General features: G+C 45.5%; 1 protein-coding gene across 1 annotated transcript; it reads left to right on the top strand.

Annotated features, from left to right (window-relative positions):
• Positions 1-5,326: 5,326 nt before the first annotated feature.
• On the top strand, positions 5,327-15,289 carry STYXL2 (serine/threonine/tyrosine interacting like 2). The gene is made up of 5 exons (XM_009092670.4): positions 5,327-5,445; positions 8,261-8,355; positions 9,196-9,427; positions 10,172-10,389; positions 12,329-15,289. The coding sequence occupies exons 1-5, from the start codon at positions 5,327-5,329 to the stop codon at positions 15,154-15,156; spliced, it is 3,492 nt and encodes a 1,163-aa protein (XP_009090918.2). The 3' UTR covers positions 15,157-15,289.
• Positions 15,290-17,464: the final 2,175 nt, after the last annotated feature.

Here is a 17,464-nt window from a genome sequence, read left to right as displayed (position 1 = left end):
TGGTGATGGGTCTGTCAAGGCATGGGGACTGCACAGCCAGCACTGCTCACATGCTCTGGATGGGCACTTGGGAGTCACAAATAACCACTGCTATAATTGACTGAAGAGTAAAAGGGGGACTGATGGCAGCTGAGGCAAACATCTGACATTACGTTTAACTGAGGGCAGTTCTAAACACTTCACTGCCACTGGGCAGTGAGGGATGTGTCCATGTGGGATAGTCATCTATGCTCCATTTCTAGCCATTTGAGGGACAAAGTCACTTTTAGGGTGTGAGTGATCATTTCAGGCATCTAGATGGGGACATCATGTTCTTAGACATAATTTTGAGATGACATTATCATATAATGCAGTTTATTATTGATGAACTTTGTTGAGGATTTTGAAGGAGGCTTCCTCAAAAGTACTTGTTGACACTGGATAGCTGTGTTTAGTGCTGTAACACAGATCTGTATCCTGCTCTTGTGCTGACCTCAGGCTTGTGTAGTAATTCTGCCAGAAGCCACGCTGAAGATTTGCCTTTTGGTCTATATGGGAGTTGTTCAAAATACCTCCAAGACATTGAAACTTAGGAGTGCCTGGAAATCCAATCCCTCTGATAGAAAGGACTTTCTATCTGTGCTTCTGTGCTTGATGCATAACCTCAGTTCTCTTCAGACTGTTAGCACAAAGCAAAATATAGCACATAAAAGTACAGAAACTTTATTCTTCAGGATCATTTGTACAACCTCTCTTTCCTCTCTTTTTCCCAGTAACTTCAAAACCCACTTGACTGATTTCAGTTGAATTTGACGGACAGACAACAATCTTAAAGATGGGAAGTTCTTTCTGTCTCATAAAATTCAGTAATCCCAATCAGTTGGGGTAAGAGAGAAATCTAAATGGTACCTCTTGGGCATCAATACTTGTCTTCCATTCCAAGAATCTGTGGTTTCACAACATGATGGGTCTCACCTTTTGTGCAGCCAGGCAGACAGGGAAATCTGGTAGAGTGAATAGTCACAGAGACTGCCTCATCTCGTGTTGGTATGAAAGTGATTCATTGGTGGGGAGATTTTATTCTGCCTCCATCAGCCACTCTGATGCATCACCAGTAAATAAGTTGGCACTGAGATGGATTATGTTCTGTTGTTTTGGAGACTTGGCTAAGACTGGTTTCCTAGGTATTGTGGAGAGCGTATGCTTCAGCACCTGATACTTACAGAAATCCGATATTAAGATGCTTGTTAAGATGCTCTATATTTACAGCTTTTGTTAGTTAGGCACTTTTATCCTGTCACTTTTCCCTGACAGCTCTTATTGGGGGTCTCAGGAGCTGACTGCTTTAATGTGGGCAATTTTAAGAGATTTTCTATTTGTTTCTAGGTTGATTTTCTTTCCCTTTTTAGCATGAGCTGCCAAAGCTCACAAGCATTGGCACCACAGCTAAAAGAGCTGTCATTGGTACCAGCAACACTGCCAAAGCTTTGCATATCAGCTTCTTCATCCCTTACCTGTGGGCAATGCAAACCTTTGAAGTATTATTTTTGCTCATGGCAAAAATAATGGCTGCCGCTCTGGGGAATCGTTTTGCTGATACATAGGATTTTTAGGGGATATTATTATGTTATTTAAATAAAACTGCCATTGACATTAAAAGCTTTAGTACAAAACCAGGGTGACTTCATTGTGTTGCCAAAAGTAGAAACTCTGCTAAGGCCTGCCTGTGAAAGCCAATGAGGAATATGCCCAGGTGACAGCGTGCTAGCACTATAAATCTTTGTAACTCCTGCTAGTAAAGAGAAGGAGGAGCATCAAGATCCCACCTTTCCCTCTTAAGAGGACAGTACCTGTTTGTGTTCAGTTCAGGTTCATCTATGAATGAATACATTAATCACCAGTGACAGATACCCAACCACTTACAGCTCTTTTTGCTACGTTTGCACATGCAAACGGTCATTGGCAAAGATTTCTGTCATCCTTGCCTCTGCCTCTGCTCTGTATGGTCACCTTGATCCCAAAACCCAACAACCTGTGGCCAGCAGTGAGGAAGAGCTGCTAGGCTGCCTGCTTTGAGTATTCTCCACAAGTCTGTAACCTACAGGGTCCTCTCACCATCTCTACATCTGAAGGGTTGTAGTGAGTATGGCAGAACCTTCACCATCCTTGGCTGCAATTGTATCCTAAAGATTCACTAACAGGATTTTCAGAAGCAGCTCAGTGACTTTTAAAAGCATCTGCTTTTATTGGATGCCAGTGGTATGTGTGCTCCCACAACATTTAGGTCCTTTGAAAGCTCTGTTCTCTAATATAAGGCAGTCTATAAGCAAACATCTTGAGACCACTTCTTGCCACATTTAGCAGTAATTAACAAGAACACATGGTCATTGCATTGCAGAAGCAGCTAGAAATTACATTACCCAGAGGAGGCATCTGCAGGATCAACACAATTCACCCTCTTTTTGTACATGAAACTGTTGTGATCTCTTCAATCAGCCATCCCTTCCTCCCCTTGCTATGACACCCAATATTCAGTATACCACCTTCTCCTTTCCCTGCTCACTCACCTCTCTACCTGCATTAACACAAGTCTGGGCTGTGAGCACACCAAGGCTTGAGTGGCTGTGTCACAGCTCTTCCTTGCCATGATGTGGCATCCCTACAGACAAGGCTCCCATCCCCATGTGGGGAAGCAGCACTCAAGCAAGAAGGAAGGAGGTATGCAGGGCCCAGCATGATGCAGCACCAAAGGTATCTGTGGTATGAGGTAGGTGAGTTTCATTTTCCACTTCCTTTCTGGTTTGCTTGTTTGTTTGCAAAGGGAATCAACAGGGGGATGTTTTTGAATGACTCACACCTGGAGCCCCCAGTACAGATAAACAACACTCAGACTTTCATCTGGTTGTCCTGGGCCAGCCTGGCCCATGAGCTTTCCTGGGGGGTCAGAAGGTGGGAACTAGAGGCTTCCTTTTTGGAAAGACATTGGAGAAGACATGGTGTGGCTCAGTCCTAGCTCTTCTAAGAACAAAAATCAGCTGATCTTACAACCATATAATAGAATAATTTGGGTCTGAAGGGACTTTTAAAGATCATCCAGTTGAACCTCCCTGCCACAAGCAGGAACATTTTTCACCAGACCAAGTTTCTCAAAACCCCACCCAACCTGGCCTTGGAGGCTTGAGGGATTGGGCATCCACAACTTCTCTGGGCAATCTGTTCCAGTGCCTCACCATCCTCATGAAGAATTTCTTCCTTTTATTTAATGTAAATCTACCTTCTTAGGTTTAAATTCATTGCCCTTTGTTCCATCACTACAGCCCCTGGGAAAATGTCTCTCTCCCTCTTTGTTATAAAATCCCCTTTAAGTACAGAAAGGCTGCAGTAAGGTCTCCCTAGAACCTTCTCCAGGATGAACAGACCTGACTCTCTCAGCCTTTCTCCGTAGAAGTGTTCCAGTCTTCTGATCAGCTTTTAGCTCTCCTGTGGACCCTCTCCAAGAGGTCTGTGTTTTGTGCTAGGGGCTCCAGAGCTGAATGTTGTACTCCAGATGGGGTTTCGCAGGAGCAGAGTGGGACAAACACCTCCCCTGACCTGCTGGTCACAATTCTGATGCACTTCTGATGCATATGGTTGGAATTATGGGCTGCAGGTGCACCTGGGTCACATCCAATTGTTCATCCACCAGTACTCTAAAATCCCTCTCCTCCAGGCTGCTCTGGATCCATTCATCCCCAGCCTGTACTGATATTGTGGGCTGCCCCAACCCAGATGTAGGATCTTGCACTTGGCCCTGTTGAATTTCGTGAGGCTCACATGGGCCCACTTCTCCTCTGTATGGCATTCCTGCCCCTACTCAACCCAGGGCACCACTCAGCTTGGTGTCCTCTGAGGAATTCCTGAGTGTGACTCAGTCTCACTGTCTGTGTCATTATTAAAGATACTGAGCAGTACTGGTCCCAGTGCAGGATCCTGAGGGACACCACTTGTTGACAATCCCCATTGGGATACCGAGCCATTAACTGTGTTTGGATCCCATCCAGCCACTTCTTTACCCATCAAATAGTCCATCAATCAAATCCACCTTTTTCCAAATGAGAGGTAAGAATATTGTGTGGGACCATGCCAAAGTCAATACAGAAGTCCAGGTAGTTGACAGTTAGCTTACTTTCCGTTAGGTTGGAGTGGGTTCAGCCTGCACTGCATTTCCCAAGGATATCAGAAGTCATACCTGCATTTCAGTTTGTGCCTGGTGGGATCTCCCTTGCCTGGAGGCTCTCTGCAGGCAGAGGTCCAGCCTCACTGCCTCTGGACTCTTTCCTGCAACTGAGAAATGATCCAGCCCACAGCAGGGAAGGAGTTAAGTGCTTGACCAGCTGCTGTCTGTGAGGCACTGAATTCCTTCCCTGTGCAATCCAGCAGCCAGTGTCAGGACAGCTATATTTAGAAAGCTGATAAAGGTTTGGTGCCAACAGTTGTCCTGCCCCTCGATGAAGAAGCAGTAGAGAGAGTGAGAGGGGGCAGCTGGTTGCTTTCCCCCCCAGTACCACTCCTTGCTGTCTTCAGTGGACTCCTTTGCTGTGTTGCCAGCAGGGACCCCAAGTGGAGCCATCAGGCACAGGGGTAAGTTCCCTTTCCTTGCTCACCCTTCTCCCTGCTCGCTGCCCCGCAAGTGACCACGCGGCTGCCATCCTCCAGCCTGAGCCCGGCTGCTGGGCCCATGGGAGCTGCCACTGCCTCTTGTGGCACTGAGGCAAGAGCCCCTCTGCCTGGGCCGGGGCAAGTGTTGGCTGCTGTGTTTCCACTTTCCTAACTGAGCTGTAGTGGCCTCGCTCTCCCACACCCAGTGTGAGAACAGCAGCCTCCACACAAAGGATTACAAGGACAAAGTCCCAAACCTTCAAGCTCCTTTGGCCTTAAGCTTTAGGAGCATTTCATTTTGGGGACACGAGGTCTCATGTTTCTTGCCCCTGACCCTCCTTCCATCCCGGCTCTGGCTGAGTACGGCTCCTTCCAGCCACCACGTGTGGTCAGGCGAGTATAGAGTTTCTGCCCTGCCACCCCTTCCTTCCTGGCCTTCCAGCACCTTTACTCACAGGCAAAAGAGCATTGGTGCTCGCTGGGCAGCAGCCAGGGAGCTGCGTGAGGCCCTGGGAATGGCAAGTGCCCTGGAAGAGGAGCCAGTGCAGCCCTTGTGGAAAAGGCTCCTCACAGGAGCAGAGTGTGGGAGCCCTTCTGCTGTACCCCCCTGCCCCTTGTGCCCCAGAGCCAGGGAATGGCCTCCTGTGCAGCTCTGTGTAATGGCTCTCCGTGCTGCCCTGCTCCTTGTAGCGGATCCCCAGCAGCCGCCATGGCCAGTGGCAGAGATTCGGACAGCGAGCCGGCAGTGCCCCAGGAGGAGGAGGAGGTGGAGGGCCGGGACGTGAAGGCTGTGCAAGCCCATTACCTGCGCAGCCCCTCGCCCAGCCGGTGAGTCCACAGGCACTGCCTCAGCTCCTGACAGCACAGGGGAGCTGCTGCCCTTCCCTGCTTTCCTTCCTTCCTCCTCTCCACCCTGGCACTTGGGCCAAGCTGAACCCGGGGATTCCCTGCCCTCCCTGAGGTGGGGTCAGTGTGCCAGCTCAGACAGAGCCTGCAGAGACAGAGCTCCTGCACTAATAAATCCACCCTGCTGGAAGAGTGCATAGCAGGGATAAACTGCAGGAAGGATTACTGTGGGCTGGTGGTGTCCCTCTTTCCTGTCTCACCCTCTCATACCCCTGTACTGAAACTTCTGATCCTCTTTCAACTCTTCACAAATTCAGCTTCATCTTTATGTCCATTATAAGGACTTGTGGATTTATTGAATGTTGATGTTAGGCTTTGCCAGTCACAGAAAGACCAAGGGTCTTGGGATTTGAGTTTGATTCAGAACCAACTTTAGCTACAGGCTTCAGGCACTGAACAGGAGGCTGTCACAGCACTAGCAGAAATTGAGTTACCTCAAGCAAAACAAGCATGATTAGATGTGTTTTCTCCTAACACAAGGAAAAATACACCCCTTTGCTCTCTTTTCCTAAAGCAAAATGCTCTGCAGGGCTTTCTGTAACCTTTGAGATGCTTTAGCTGAAAGCAAGGAGTACGGATAGAGTTTGAAAAGAACCTTCCCCAGTGTCCCTCAACAAGTAGGAGGTTATGAAATGTTTCCTGCTAACTGTGGGACATTGCAGAAAAATTGAGAACTTATTTCATTTAACCGCATGTATTTCAAAATTGTTTAGGAAGATCACTGAGCTCACATAAAGTAAAATTATGTATTGTAAAATTATATATTGAGCTCTCTCCTACTGCTCATCAGTCACTCAAAATGAACAGAAACATCTTGCCAGTTTATTCCCTTCCCTTCCCTTCCCTTCCCTTCCCTTCCCTTCCCTTCCCTTCCCTTCCTTCCCTTCCCTTCCCTTCCCTTCCCTTCCCTTCCCTTCCCTTCCCTTCCCTTCCCTCCCTTCCCTTCCCTTCCCTTCCCTTCCCTTCCCTTCCCTTCCCTTCCCTTCCCTTCCCTTCCCTTCCCTTCCCTTCCCTTCCCTTCCCTTCCCTTCCCTTCCCTTCCCTTCCCTTCCCTTCCCTTCCCTTCCCTTCCCTTCCCTTCCCTTCCCTTCCCTTCCCTTCCCTTCCCTTCCCTTCCCTTCCCTTCCCTTCCCTTCCCTTCCCTTCCCTTCCCTTCCCTTCCCTTCCCTTCCCTTCCCGTCCCTTCCCTTCCCTTCCCTTCCCTTCCCTTCCCTTCCCTTCCCTTCCCTTCCCTCCCTTCCCTTCCTTCCTTCCCTTCCCTTCCCTTCCCTTCCCTTCCCTTCCCTTCCCTTCCCTTCCCTTTTCCTTTTTTTTCTCCCTTTTTTCTTGCTGTCAGTGGCAAAACACAGTGATGAAAATGGCAAGATCCTTCCCAGCCAGAAGGGGGTCCTTGAAAGACCCAGGCTTGGGCAGTCTGCCTTTCACAGATGCTCAGGGCAGCTACAGGTAAAACGTGTTGAAGCTGTAGTGGCAGATTATTGCCAACTGCTACCTTTTTATTGAGCTTGGAGGCAACATTTACAGCAAAAGGAATCGAAGGCAGGGCATAGCTGCAAATTTGTGTCAGCTCCTGTAAATGAGACTGAGACTCCCCTTGCTCATCTCGTAAACTCCTTTGAAGAACTAGAAAAGGATTACTTTCAGTCACGGTTGACAAGTGCTGGAACTCAACTAAATGACCTGGATGAGCCTGTTAAGTGGTTTCCGATGGCTGTGCCCTCTGTTTTGATTCTGGAGCCTGGAAGCAGTTCAGCTCTCCAGACACTGCTTCACCCTGACTGAATATTAATCACCTTCCCTCTCCTGCTTTAATTAAACAAAAACAGTCTGCAAGCCTTGCATTGCCAGAGAGCTTCTGTGATGGCAGCAAACTTGTCCTAGTGATTTGTACCATCTATTTGGAAGGCAGTGTAGAGGGTGTAGATCAGGGAAAAAGCTCTGTAAAATATTTTAAGATGGTCTAACTGAGAGACTGAATCTTCTTGGACTGTACAGGTGGACCCAGAGAGAAATATACTTGTTTTTAAGGTTGTGGCCTTTTTTGCTAAACAAAAACTTATTACACTATGTCAAATAACACTTCAAATGTGTTTGTGGGTGTCTGACCCACAGTTACACAACACTGAGTGAGTGGAGAGACTGACCACAGGTTCATGCTCTGAAGTGCCCAAGGTACAAAGTACTGAGGGAGAGATTCATGGGCTTCAATCTCAGTGCACTGCAGCTTGTGGTAACTCAAAGGATGCTTGCAGGCAATTAACTGGTAGAAAGAAAGCCCAACAGTTTTCTAGAACAATCTGTTTTGAATTACTCAATAAATTCTAGTTAGAGCCATGTTTATGTCTGTCTGTCTAAATGGGAGTTACTTGTGAGACTATTTCTTGTCATTCATCCTCCTCCCAGTCTCAAATCAGACACTGATCTTCCCTACCCATAAACTCCTCCATCAGGCAATTTGATTGTACTCCCAGCCCACTGCAGCTTCTCCCCATGGGACCTGTCTGCATCCTGCAAACACTGCATGCCAAGGCATCTTTGAAGCCTGTAGTGCCATGCTAGAGATTGGGGTGGGAATGAGATGGGGGAGAAGAGCTGGGGCTTCCCTTTTACAATCAAGGAATCCTCCCTGCTCCAGTTCCCTGCTGTTCTTCTTTCGAATGGGTGAAGAGGGCTAAAGTCCTGGGGATGGGATCCCAGTGGAGGGCATTTGCTTAACTGGCAGTGTGGTTGTTGGCAGGTATTCAGTGATATCAGACACAGACACAGAGAGCATCTTCATGGAGCCAATCCATCTGTCATCTGCTGTGGCTGCCAAACAAATCATCAGTGAAGGTAAGAGACTGTGTAAGTTACAGAGACCTGAAGTTGCACTTGTTTTGCCTTTTTCAGCTGCAGATCCTAAATGATAAAAAAGCCCTTATGAGAAAACTCCATCTGAAGTAGAGAAAGAAAGAACAACTTACAGAAAGGTTTGGTGAATTCCCTTAAAGCTGTGCAATGAATCTGTGGCAGAATTATGTACTGCAGGGGTAAAAGTTTGAGTGCTGGTTGCTTGCTGCAACAAACTAAATTAGAGTAGAATGGAATAGAACAGAACAAAATGGAGTATTTCAGTTTAAAGGACAAACGTGATCATCTAAGTCCAACTATCAGGGCTGACCAAAAGTTAAATCATGTTATTAAGGCACCATCCAATATCTCTTAAACATTATCAAGGATGGGACATTAGCCACCTCCCTAGGAAGCCTGTTCCAGTGTTTGGCCACCCTCTTAGAGAAAAAGTGGTTCTCTATGTCGAGTCTGAATCTCCCCAGCTCAGCTTTGAACCATTCCCATATGTCTGATCACTGAATACCAGGGAGAAGAGCCCAGCAGCTCCCTCTCCACTTCCCCTCTTCAGGAAGGCACAGGCAGCAGCTGCACTCTTCAGGGCCTGGAATAAGGTGCCCTTAACTCCCAGGCCTTTGGCCAATGTGGGGCTGAGTGCAATGTGCCCTTCTCATTGCTGATTACCCTGAGGCAGTTCCTAGGTGAACCTGCCCACATTGCAGACAGAACAGGGTGGTATTTCTGGGGAAGAAAAGCCACAAGGCTTGTCCCAGGCACAAGTAATGATTGCTCATACATTTGCATTGTTTTTGTGCTTTTAGTTACAATGTCAGTTTATTCCAGAGCTGAAGACAAAGGACGTCAGGGTGGACTCGGTGTGTCACAGGATGTTGGAGTCTGCGCAGCAGCTGATGGTGGAGGACCTGTACAACCGAGTTAAGGAGAAGATTGATGACACCAGCTTGTTTAACACGCCATGTGTGATGGACTTGCAGAGGGCACTCATGAAGGACAGGCTGGAGACCCCCAGGGACGCTGTGGATGAAGTCTGGCCTAATGTCTTCATAGCAGAAAAGTGAGTGTTGGCTTCTGTCATCAAGTTGCATGAGATTCCCAGTAAAGGGTCAAATGGAACCATTGAAGGCATAACATGTATTACATGCATCTAATACCTTTCATCCCTAGAGAGCCCTAAAGTGTTTTTCAGACTGTGCTCACAGAAATCTCTATGCACTGGAAAGTAAATACTTCGGGAATAGAATCAGCAGCTTTCCTATGCTGTTTAGATGCTTCAACAGTTTAAGAGAGGAAAAGACAAATAAGCCAAAATACCACTGTTCTGATTGGAATTTGGCCCTAAAAATGGAACTAAAGTCTTTGTTATGTGAAAGGGAGTTTAAAAGGTAATGCCAAAGCAAATGTCAAGTAAACATGATTAGGTCTCCTGTACCGCTGTTCAGCTATATGAGATACCTGTGTAAGTGACCAGAGAGAATTAGAAGGGGATATAGAGTAAAGCATCAATTATGGAGTGGTAAAAATTGATAAATAAGTACATGGCCTGAACCTAGGATGGCACCAAGCTGGAGTGGAAACACAGCATATAGCTCACAGGCGAATGCATGCTTCTTGTTTTCTTCTCACAGTGGGTATTGGAAAGGGATACCCGTAGAACTCTCAAAGGACATTAAGGTCTGAGTGGTGCCTCATGCTGAATGAGTTGCATGGACTGGGAGTTATGTAGACCTTGTAGCATGCAACTGTTTTCCCACCTGAAACAGGAGCACTGATATCTAACATGTTTTTTCCTTTTCTGCAGAAGTGTTGCAGTGAACAAAAGCCGTTTGAAGAGACTGGGGATCACCCATGTCCTGAATGCAGCTCATGGCACAGGTGTCTACACAGGAGCAAGTTTCTACAATGGTCTCAATATCCAGTACCTGGGCATTGAAGTGGATGATTTTCCAGACACAGATATCTCCAAACATTTCCGCCCAGCTGCAGAATTCCTTGATGAAGCCCTGCTGACTTACAGAGGTAAGAGGAGAAGATTGAAGTGGTTCCAGGTTGCTTGGGAATTAACAGGGAGAAACCTTACTCTGATAAACAGCAGATATGCCACATTTGTAATGGGGTAGAAGGCAGAGCTTTTGCCCTCTGCATGACAGTGAACCTCCTTCCCGTTTCTGCCCAGTCTCATTCAAAACAGGAGGGAGCAAACTGGTAAGGGGAGGCCACCCAGCAGCCCCATGACTTCAGGTTCAAAGTGGCTGCAAGTCAGCTCCTGCAGCTGATTTGAAAAAACCTGACTAATAGCAAAGAGCAGAATCCCTGCTCTAATACACTTTTTTAAAATATTGACGCTTTATAATACTATATATATAGAGAGAGACAGGTATATTCCTGTACCCTGCACGTTTCAGTTACGCCATGATGCAAAAAACCAGGCTGATTTACTAGAACAATCCAAGTGGCTGAGTTGAACCTCTGGGTGTCTAGACCCAGGCTGCTGTCAGATTTGCTGGACTTCAATTCCATGGCAACTATTATTTTGTGGACTTCCAGTGCACACTGGTCATTTTGTTGCAAATTCAGCGGACCTTTAGGAATATCTTTTTGCAGTTCAGTACTGAAAGAAGCACCAGGGTCTGTGATATCACTGATATTCTTCTTATAAATTGTCAATCTCATTTCTGTAGAGAGGCAACAGATCACCTCCTAGCAGTAGTGACAGTAAGAAAAGTGTAAAGTTTTGTTAGTATGCAAGGAACATTGAGCCAGTTTTAATAGCTCAACAACACGAGGAGGATGCACCAAGGCAGACAAGCCTTGGAAGAAATGAAAGGAAGGAGATCTCCCCCTCTTTGTGAGCTGTTAGATTGGCTTAGCTGGCTGGTAAAGCACTTGGAAGGCAACCAAGACTTTTGATGCTAAGGTATTAAAGAGATTTCAAGATTGTTGGAAGAGGTTCGTTAGGTAAACCTCTTATGGCAACATATCAGCAGTTAGAAAGATGATGCTTAAATTGGCTTCCTTAAGTTTCAGTGCAAACAGATTGATTAAACTGGAGTTTATCACACATTTAGAAACAGTAATTTCAGTTGTTTGCAAGCTAGCAAAGCCTCATTTACACTCTCTTCGTATTTACAAGCTTTTCTTTTGCTGTAATTTGCCATACAAGTAACTTAAACTCCAAACAATTTGTCTGTGCCAAAGCTTGGTTTTCTGCAAGAGGTATTAAATGCTATAAAATAAAGCAGATCCTCAGTTTTGATTCTTGCTAATACAGTTACTGGTGCAGGACAGTGGTCCCTGTAGTTTGAAGCATCTGAATCAGTTTGTCAGAGTCAAAATCAGCTCTTTTCTGATAGTTACTTGGTTCTGTTCTTGGAGGACTTTGGCTTCCAGCCAGTCTTCAATGTAATTGTTTGAGGGTACCTTGCAAAACCCATCTAGATTCTGGCAAAAATACTATTAGATTAATATAAAATTGTTATTTAAGTCCTATAATGTCCCTTATTGAAAAAATAAGTTACTTCCTTATCTTCCCAATACCCTCCTGGAGGCTAATGCTAATATGTCACTTTTCACATATTGAGAAAAAAGCACGGAAAGCTTAAATGTCTGACCCTATGTCAGCCAGCACGTCAAGAATATCTCACTTGCCTTTCTAGTACCTATTATAAGCTTTTTGACTATTTGAGTAAGTGAAGTATGTAGGCGAAAATACAAATACTATTTAGATTGTTTAGAAATGTGCCTGCCCACAGTTTTTGAGACTAATGTGCTTTTTATTCGTATGCATCCAGATTTTTATTAAGGTAAAGCTAGTGAATATTTAGTGTTGGTTTCAGTCTCTGAAACATACAATCGGTGTAGTTTTTAACACTATGCAGAGAATGCTTTTGTGCTACAGACCAGAGCCTCCTGTCTGTTATTGGAGATAGCTGATGCCTTTCATATTCACTGTCTGTAGGCAAAATCCTTGTCAGCAGTGAGATGGGGATCAGCCGCTCAGCTGTGCTGGTGGCTGCCTACCTGATGATCTACCACCACATGACTGTTCTGGAGGCTCTGATGACTCTGAGGAAGAAGCGTGCCATCTACCCCAATGACGGCTTCCTGAAGCAGCTGCGGGAGCTCAATGAGCAGCTCTTGGAGGAGCGAGAGCTGGAGCGTTCTGGAGAGGAGGACGTGACTCCAAGCCAAAGTCCTCTTCCCTGTGCAGGGACTTCTTCACGGCTGTCTGGAGATGAGGACTCAGGGAGCATCAAGGGAGCCAAAGCCCACTCCATCACAGTAGAAGAAGAGGACACCAGCAGCATTCTGGGTAGTTTTATGACCTCTTCATCTGTGGAAAAAACTAGTTGGGTTTCCAAACACTCCACGCTGATCACTGAGGAGGAAGAGGAACAATTGTATGAAGAATGGAGGAGGAAACAAGGCCTATCTGCAAAGGAAGCAGGAGTTCACCATGAAAGAAGAACATCTCCAAAGCATCTGGATCAGGAAGAGGAACAATCTGATGAGGATGTGGAACGGAGGATCCATGATTGGCAGCGCAGAAATGAGAAATACCAGATGACAGGTAGAGCCAGGGAGGAGGATGGCGAATGCAGCATGGGAGGAAGACCTTACCCATCAGGTGAATTCAGTGATGTTGAAAGTGTAAGCAGTTTTGAGATACGAACCCTAAAAAAGCAGGTGGAAGCCAGTAGCTTTAGCAGGATGAGGAGGAGCCGCACAGACTCTATGTCTTCTGAGAGCACCTGGGACATGTGGAATCAGAGGCTTTTGGAGATTGAGAAAGAAGCTGCTCAGAGGTATCATTCTAGGAATAAAACCTGTGGGGAGAGACAATCCCCAGAAACAGGAAGAAAGGAGAGGGATGTGGATGAGGAGAGTGTGTTTTCAGACTCCTCCTGTAGCTCCTTCTACAATTTCTGCCAAAAGAACAAGGACAGGTTGACTCCTCTAGAAAGGTGGAAGATCAAGAGGATCCAGTTTGGCTTTCACAAGAAGGATTTAGAACCATCATCTGCACCATCTCCAGCAGAGGATGGCAGCCAGGCAGGTCAGGAGGAAACTGAAGGGAAGAGTTTGTCAGATATTGATCTGACTGCTTACCAGGCTTGGAAAATGAAGCGGCAGAAGAAGGTGGGCAGTGAAAGCAGCAAGGAGGAATTTGTGGAATTTGCCAAAACTGAGGATTCTGCTTCAGCTAAAAAGAAGCAGAGGCGTGTAGAGCTCCTTGAACGTTCAAAGAAAATTTTAGAAGAAAGCCAGTCCATGTGCAGCTGGGAGACAGAGAGTACAATGAGTGGGAGTATTCCCCTGTCAGCTTTCTGGCCTTCAGCACCTTCTGCAAGCGCTGCCGACGATGCAGCTTCAGCCCTGAGCATGCAGACAAATCATTCATCTTTGTCGCAGGCCAGGAGTTGTACTGGAGCAAGGCAGCTGCCAAATATACCCCTTCCCAATCTCCCAGTTGGCCCAGGTGACACAATATCCATGGCAAGCATTCAGAACTGGATCGCTAACGTGGTCAGTGAAACCATTGCTCAAAAGCAGAATGAGATCCTGATGCTGTCCCGTCCTTCGTCCGCCATGGCCTCCCTGTCAGGAGACCTTGGCAGGCGAACAGATGATGACAAGGTTTCTCTTCTCAGTGCTCAGAGTGGCTCATCCCTCGCTGCCTCTCAGCTCCACCAGCAGGACCTGCGCAGGGCTGAGTCTCAGTCTGTGCTGTCTTGCAACACCTCTGTGAGCGCAAGGACAGAAGGGACTACTTCAAACATGAACATGACCCAGACAAGCAAACCACTGTACAGCCTCTTTGCTGATGATGTTGACCTAAAGACACTCAGGAGGAAGGAGAAGGAGATGCAAATGGAAATGAGAGAAAAAATGTCAGACTATCAAATTGAAAAGGTGATCAGAGACAATAAACGCAGCACTTTGTTTAAAAAAAAGGTGACCAAAGCAGAGGAAAATGAAACAGAAGATGACAGAGAGAGTGCAACAAACAGCCACAGGCGTCACTTGCAAGCAGATTTTGACAGAACTGATGCAGTCTTCGATCTGTCCAGTCAACCTGCAACCTCAGGTGCACCAAAGTCAGAGGTAGATACTGATATTACCAAGTGGCTCAATGGCCTGAAAGCAGAAAGAGAACCACCGTCATATTATGATCAGACTGAGAAAGCTAGAGAGAAATATAGATCATCCAAAGTTAGACAGATGGATTCTGAGACATCCAGTTATAGATTCTGCAGATCCCAAAGAAAAGAGCTAGATAGCTGTTCTTCCTACGAGTCAACAGGAGATTCACTGAGAACCATGTCAAGATTTTCCTCTGCTTCTGCAAAAGAGGACAAAAAGATGTACAAGTTCACAAGGTCCAGGGTCAGTGAGACAAGTTCCAGAGGAAACAGCCCAGAGCTGCATGTTTTCAGCCAGTCACCTGAACCACCCTTTGACTCTGAATCCCCTGAACCATCTACACAGAGCCGAGTAAGAGCTCATCATGTGGAGGCATGTGAAGAGGAGGCCAGGTCAGACGTGTCAGAATGTGGAGCAAAGAGAAAGTTCACCCAAAGCTTTTCAAAGTCTGAAGAGGATGGAAAGAAGGAGGCAAAAGTGGAGCAAAGTGAAGAAAGGTTTGCATCTAGGCAGGTCTCTCAGTACAGGCGAAGCACACGTAAAGAAGAGGAAGAAGAGATGGATGATGATGCAATTATTGCTGCTTGGAGAAGCCGACTAGAAGAAACTACAGCAAAGCTCCAGCGGAGAAGGGAAGAGTGACCAAGATCAGACTACAGGAACACAAGCAGAGCCACAGAGTCCCTGAATCACTCAGTCATCATTATATTTTTGATAATCCTTTGTGGTTTGTAGGGCATTTCCTGCAGATAGTTCTCTTCTTAATCAAAAGCGATGAAGGGAAGAGGTCAAGTTCTGCAAGTGTTTGTGGTTTGTCTGAAAGAAGATGCTGATATTAAATGATCAATGTAGGTAGGAACACAATGTTAGAAGCCATTAGGAGCCAGACGATGTTTCAGCAGCAAAAGCAGGTAACGGTGACACCTCAAGTCAAAAGACCAATCACATCCCATTTTGGTTATTTCAATTTCCTAGTGTTGTTAAAGACTGGACATGTTTTTTCTAGGATCTTTTTGATCATAAATGGAAGAAGCCAACAGCCTTTTCTGGGAACTTAAAGAATGTTTTTCTCTTAATCAGCTTTACTTTATATGACTGAGAAGATATTACCAGGTAGGCTCCTTTTTCTGCACCAGCCTTACGAATGTCTAGAGAAATAAGACAGTTCAGGGGAATACATGTTCTGTTTTACTTTACTAAGTAGCAGAAGCAAAGTGGAATACTAGAACAAAGAAGATGCCTCCTGTTTAGAAGTTAAGTGCAGTAATGAATGTATTCATTGTTTTCCATTAGATAGAGTCATCTCTGCTCCAGTATGGTTGGTTCCTCCTAATAACTTCAGGTCAACAAAGGAAAAACACAGTAATATTAGCAGCCATCCAAAAATCTTTTTTTGATGTAGTTAAAGAGATAGAGTTAGGATTAGTGTTAGTGTAGGCTGGGTTTCTGAGTATTGACTTCACTTTGGTTTATGTATGCAGCTCAGCTAAATTGGTGCTTTCAGATTAATTTTCAACATGATCGCTTGAAAGAAAAGAGCGATACACAAACTGACCTCATAATAAAATTGTTTAATTAGACCATAGGTGTAAGGTATTGTGCACCTAAGGAGAAATTGTGTGTCTGTGAAGGTGGCACCCGGAAGCTTGTTTTTAGGAAGTGGTGGTAGGTTCAAATGGCATCTTAGAGTTAAAGTGTTCTTTGTATCCTGAGCTACACAGGAAGAAGCCCAGCCTCCATGGTAACTGAGTACTCCAGGTTAAGAGCCTCGGGTCTTTCCATGCCCTACAGAGCCTTGTGAGCTTGTGTGACTCAACCCACCAGCTTGCCACAGCATCACTTCTGTGTCTTTCCACACCACAGCACCCAACCCTTACCAGTCAACATCCTCCACCTCTCTTATAAGCACATAGGCCGGTTTCTATTGACTTTGGCTCTGGAACTATCAGTTCCCTCTTCTGTACAGACTGTATTTTGAACCAACAAAGCCCTCTGGCAGAGCTGAATCTAAAACAACAATGGAGGGATGATGCAGTAGCACTCTCTCACAGGAAGTTTGTCTTTTTCTTGTAATCTCTTCTCTCTCCCACTGTGATGCTTAGAGCTCACCATTACCATTATGCTAGTACCTCTCCCTATTTTAATTGTGTAATACAGACAGCAAGCTCCACAGGGCAAGGGCCTGCTCTTTGTCCTTGTCTGTATGGCGCTACACACATCAGCAATGCTATCTAAATAATGGTTACTGATAACAAAATGCAGCTGGCAATTTTCCTAAACTTAGAATCATTTCTCTCAACTATAACTCACTGATCAGACATTATCCCTGCTTCTCTGAAGATAAAGATGATTCTTTCTGACAGCCAGGACTGGGGTAAATGATAGCTACTTATTGTCAGGTGAATGGAGTCTCACAATCAGGTGATTAACCAGTAACAAAGGTAGAAAAAATAAGAGAAATCACTTACTTGTGTGGATTGTTTTGGGGTTTTGGTTTTTGTTTTTTTTTTTTTAGTAAACTCAGATTACATTTCTGAAATACATAAGGAACATGGTTGTGCTAATGTTTCAGGCCTGCAGAGATGCTCTATGGTTTATAATGCTCTTCTACTATAAAATAATATATAATACAATGCATCCCTTTCTCTGCATATTTCTGTGAGTTGCTATTTTTAAAGTAGTGAAATTCCAGGCCTTGAGCCACATTCTGAGAATTTATATTGAATTTCTGCAGTGTGTGTTAGGATAGGCATTTTCTTCTTTCCTTCATCCCTGGTCAAGTTGCTCCGCAGAAAACAGCTCTGCATAGACATATTTGGAGCTTGCTTTAATTTCATCCTAGAAAAGGTCTTAAGTTTTGATGGATCAAAGTGGAAGTGCGCAATACCTTCTGGCACTGAATTTACGTTTTTATCAAAGGCTGATTCCCTCTGAAAAATCCCTCTCCTGC

Source organism: Serinus canaria, chromosome 1, assembly GCF_022539315.1.
Source record: "Serinus canaria isolate serCan28SL12 chromosome 1, serCan2020, whole genome shotgun sequence".
NCBI lineage: Eukaryota > Metazoa > Chordata > Aves > Passeriformes > Fringillidae > Serinus > Serinus canaria.
The sequence above is the reverse complement of the archived record's forward strand: the minus strand, read 5'-3'. Positions and strand labels throughout refer to the sequence as shown.

Bases quoted from the DNA above. Each gene is read 5' to 3' on its own strand.
- STYXL2 (XM_009092670.4), top strand. From the start codon at position 5,327: ATGGCCAGTGGCAGAGATTCGGACAGCGAGCCGGCAGTGCCCCAGGAG. The intron at 5,446-8,260 runs GTGAGTCCACAG...GGTTGTTGGCAG, and splicing joins CGCAGCCCCTCGCCCAGCCG to GTATTCAGTGATATCAGACA. The intron at 8,356-9,195 runs GTAAGAGACTGT...AGTTTATTCCAG, and splicing joins CAAACAAATCATCAGTGAAG to AGCTGAAGACAAAGGACGTC.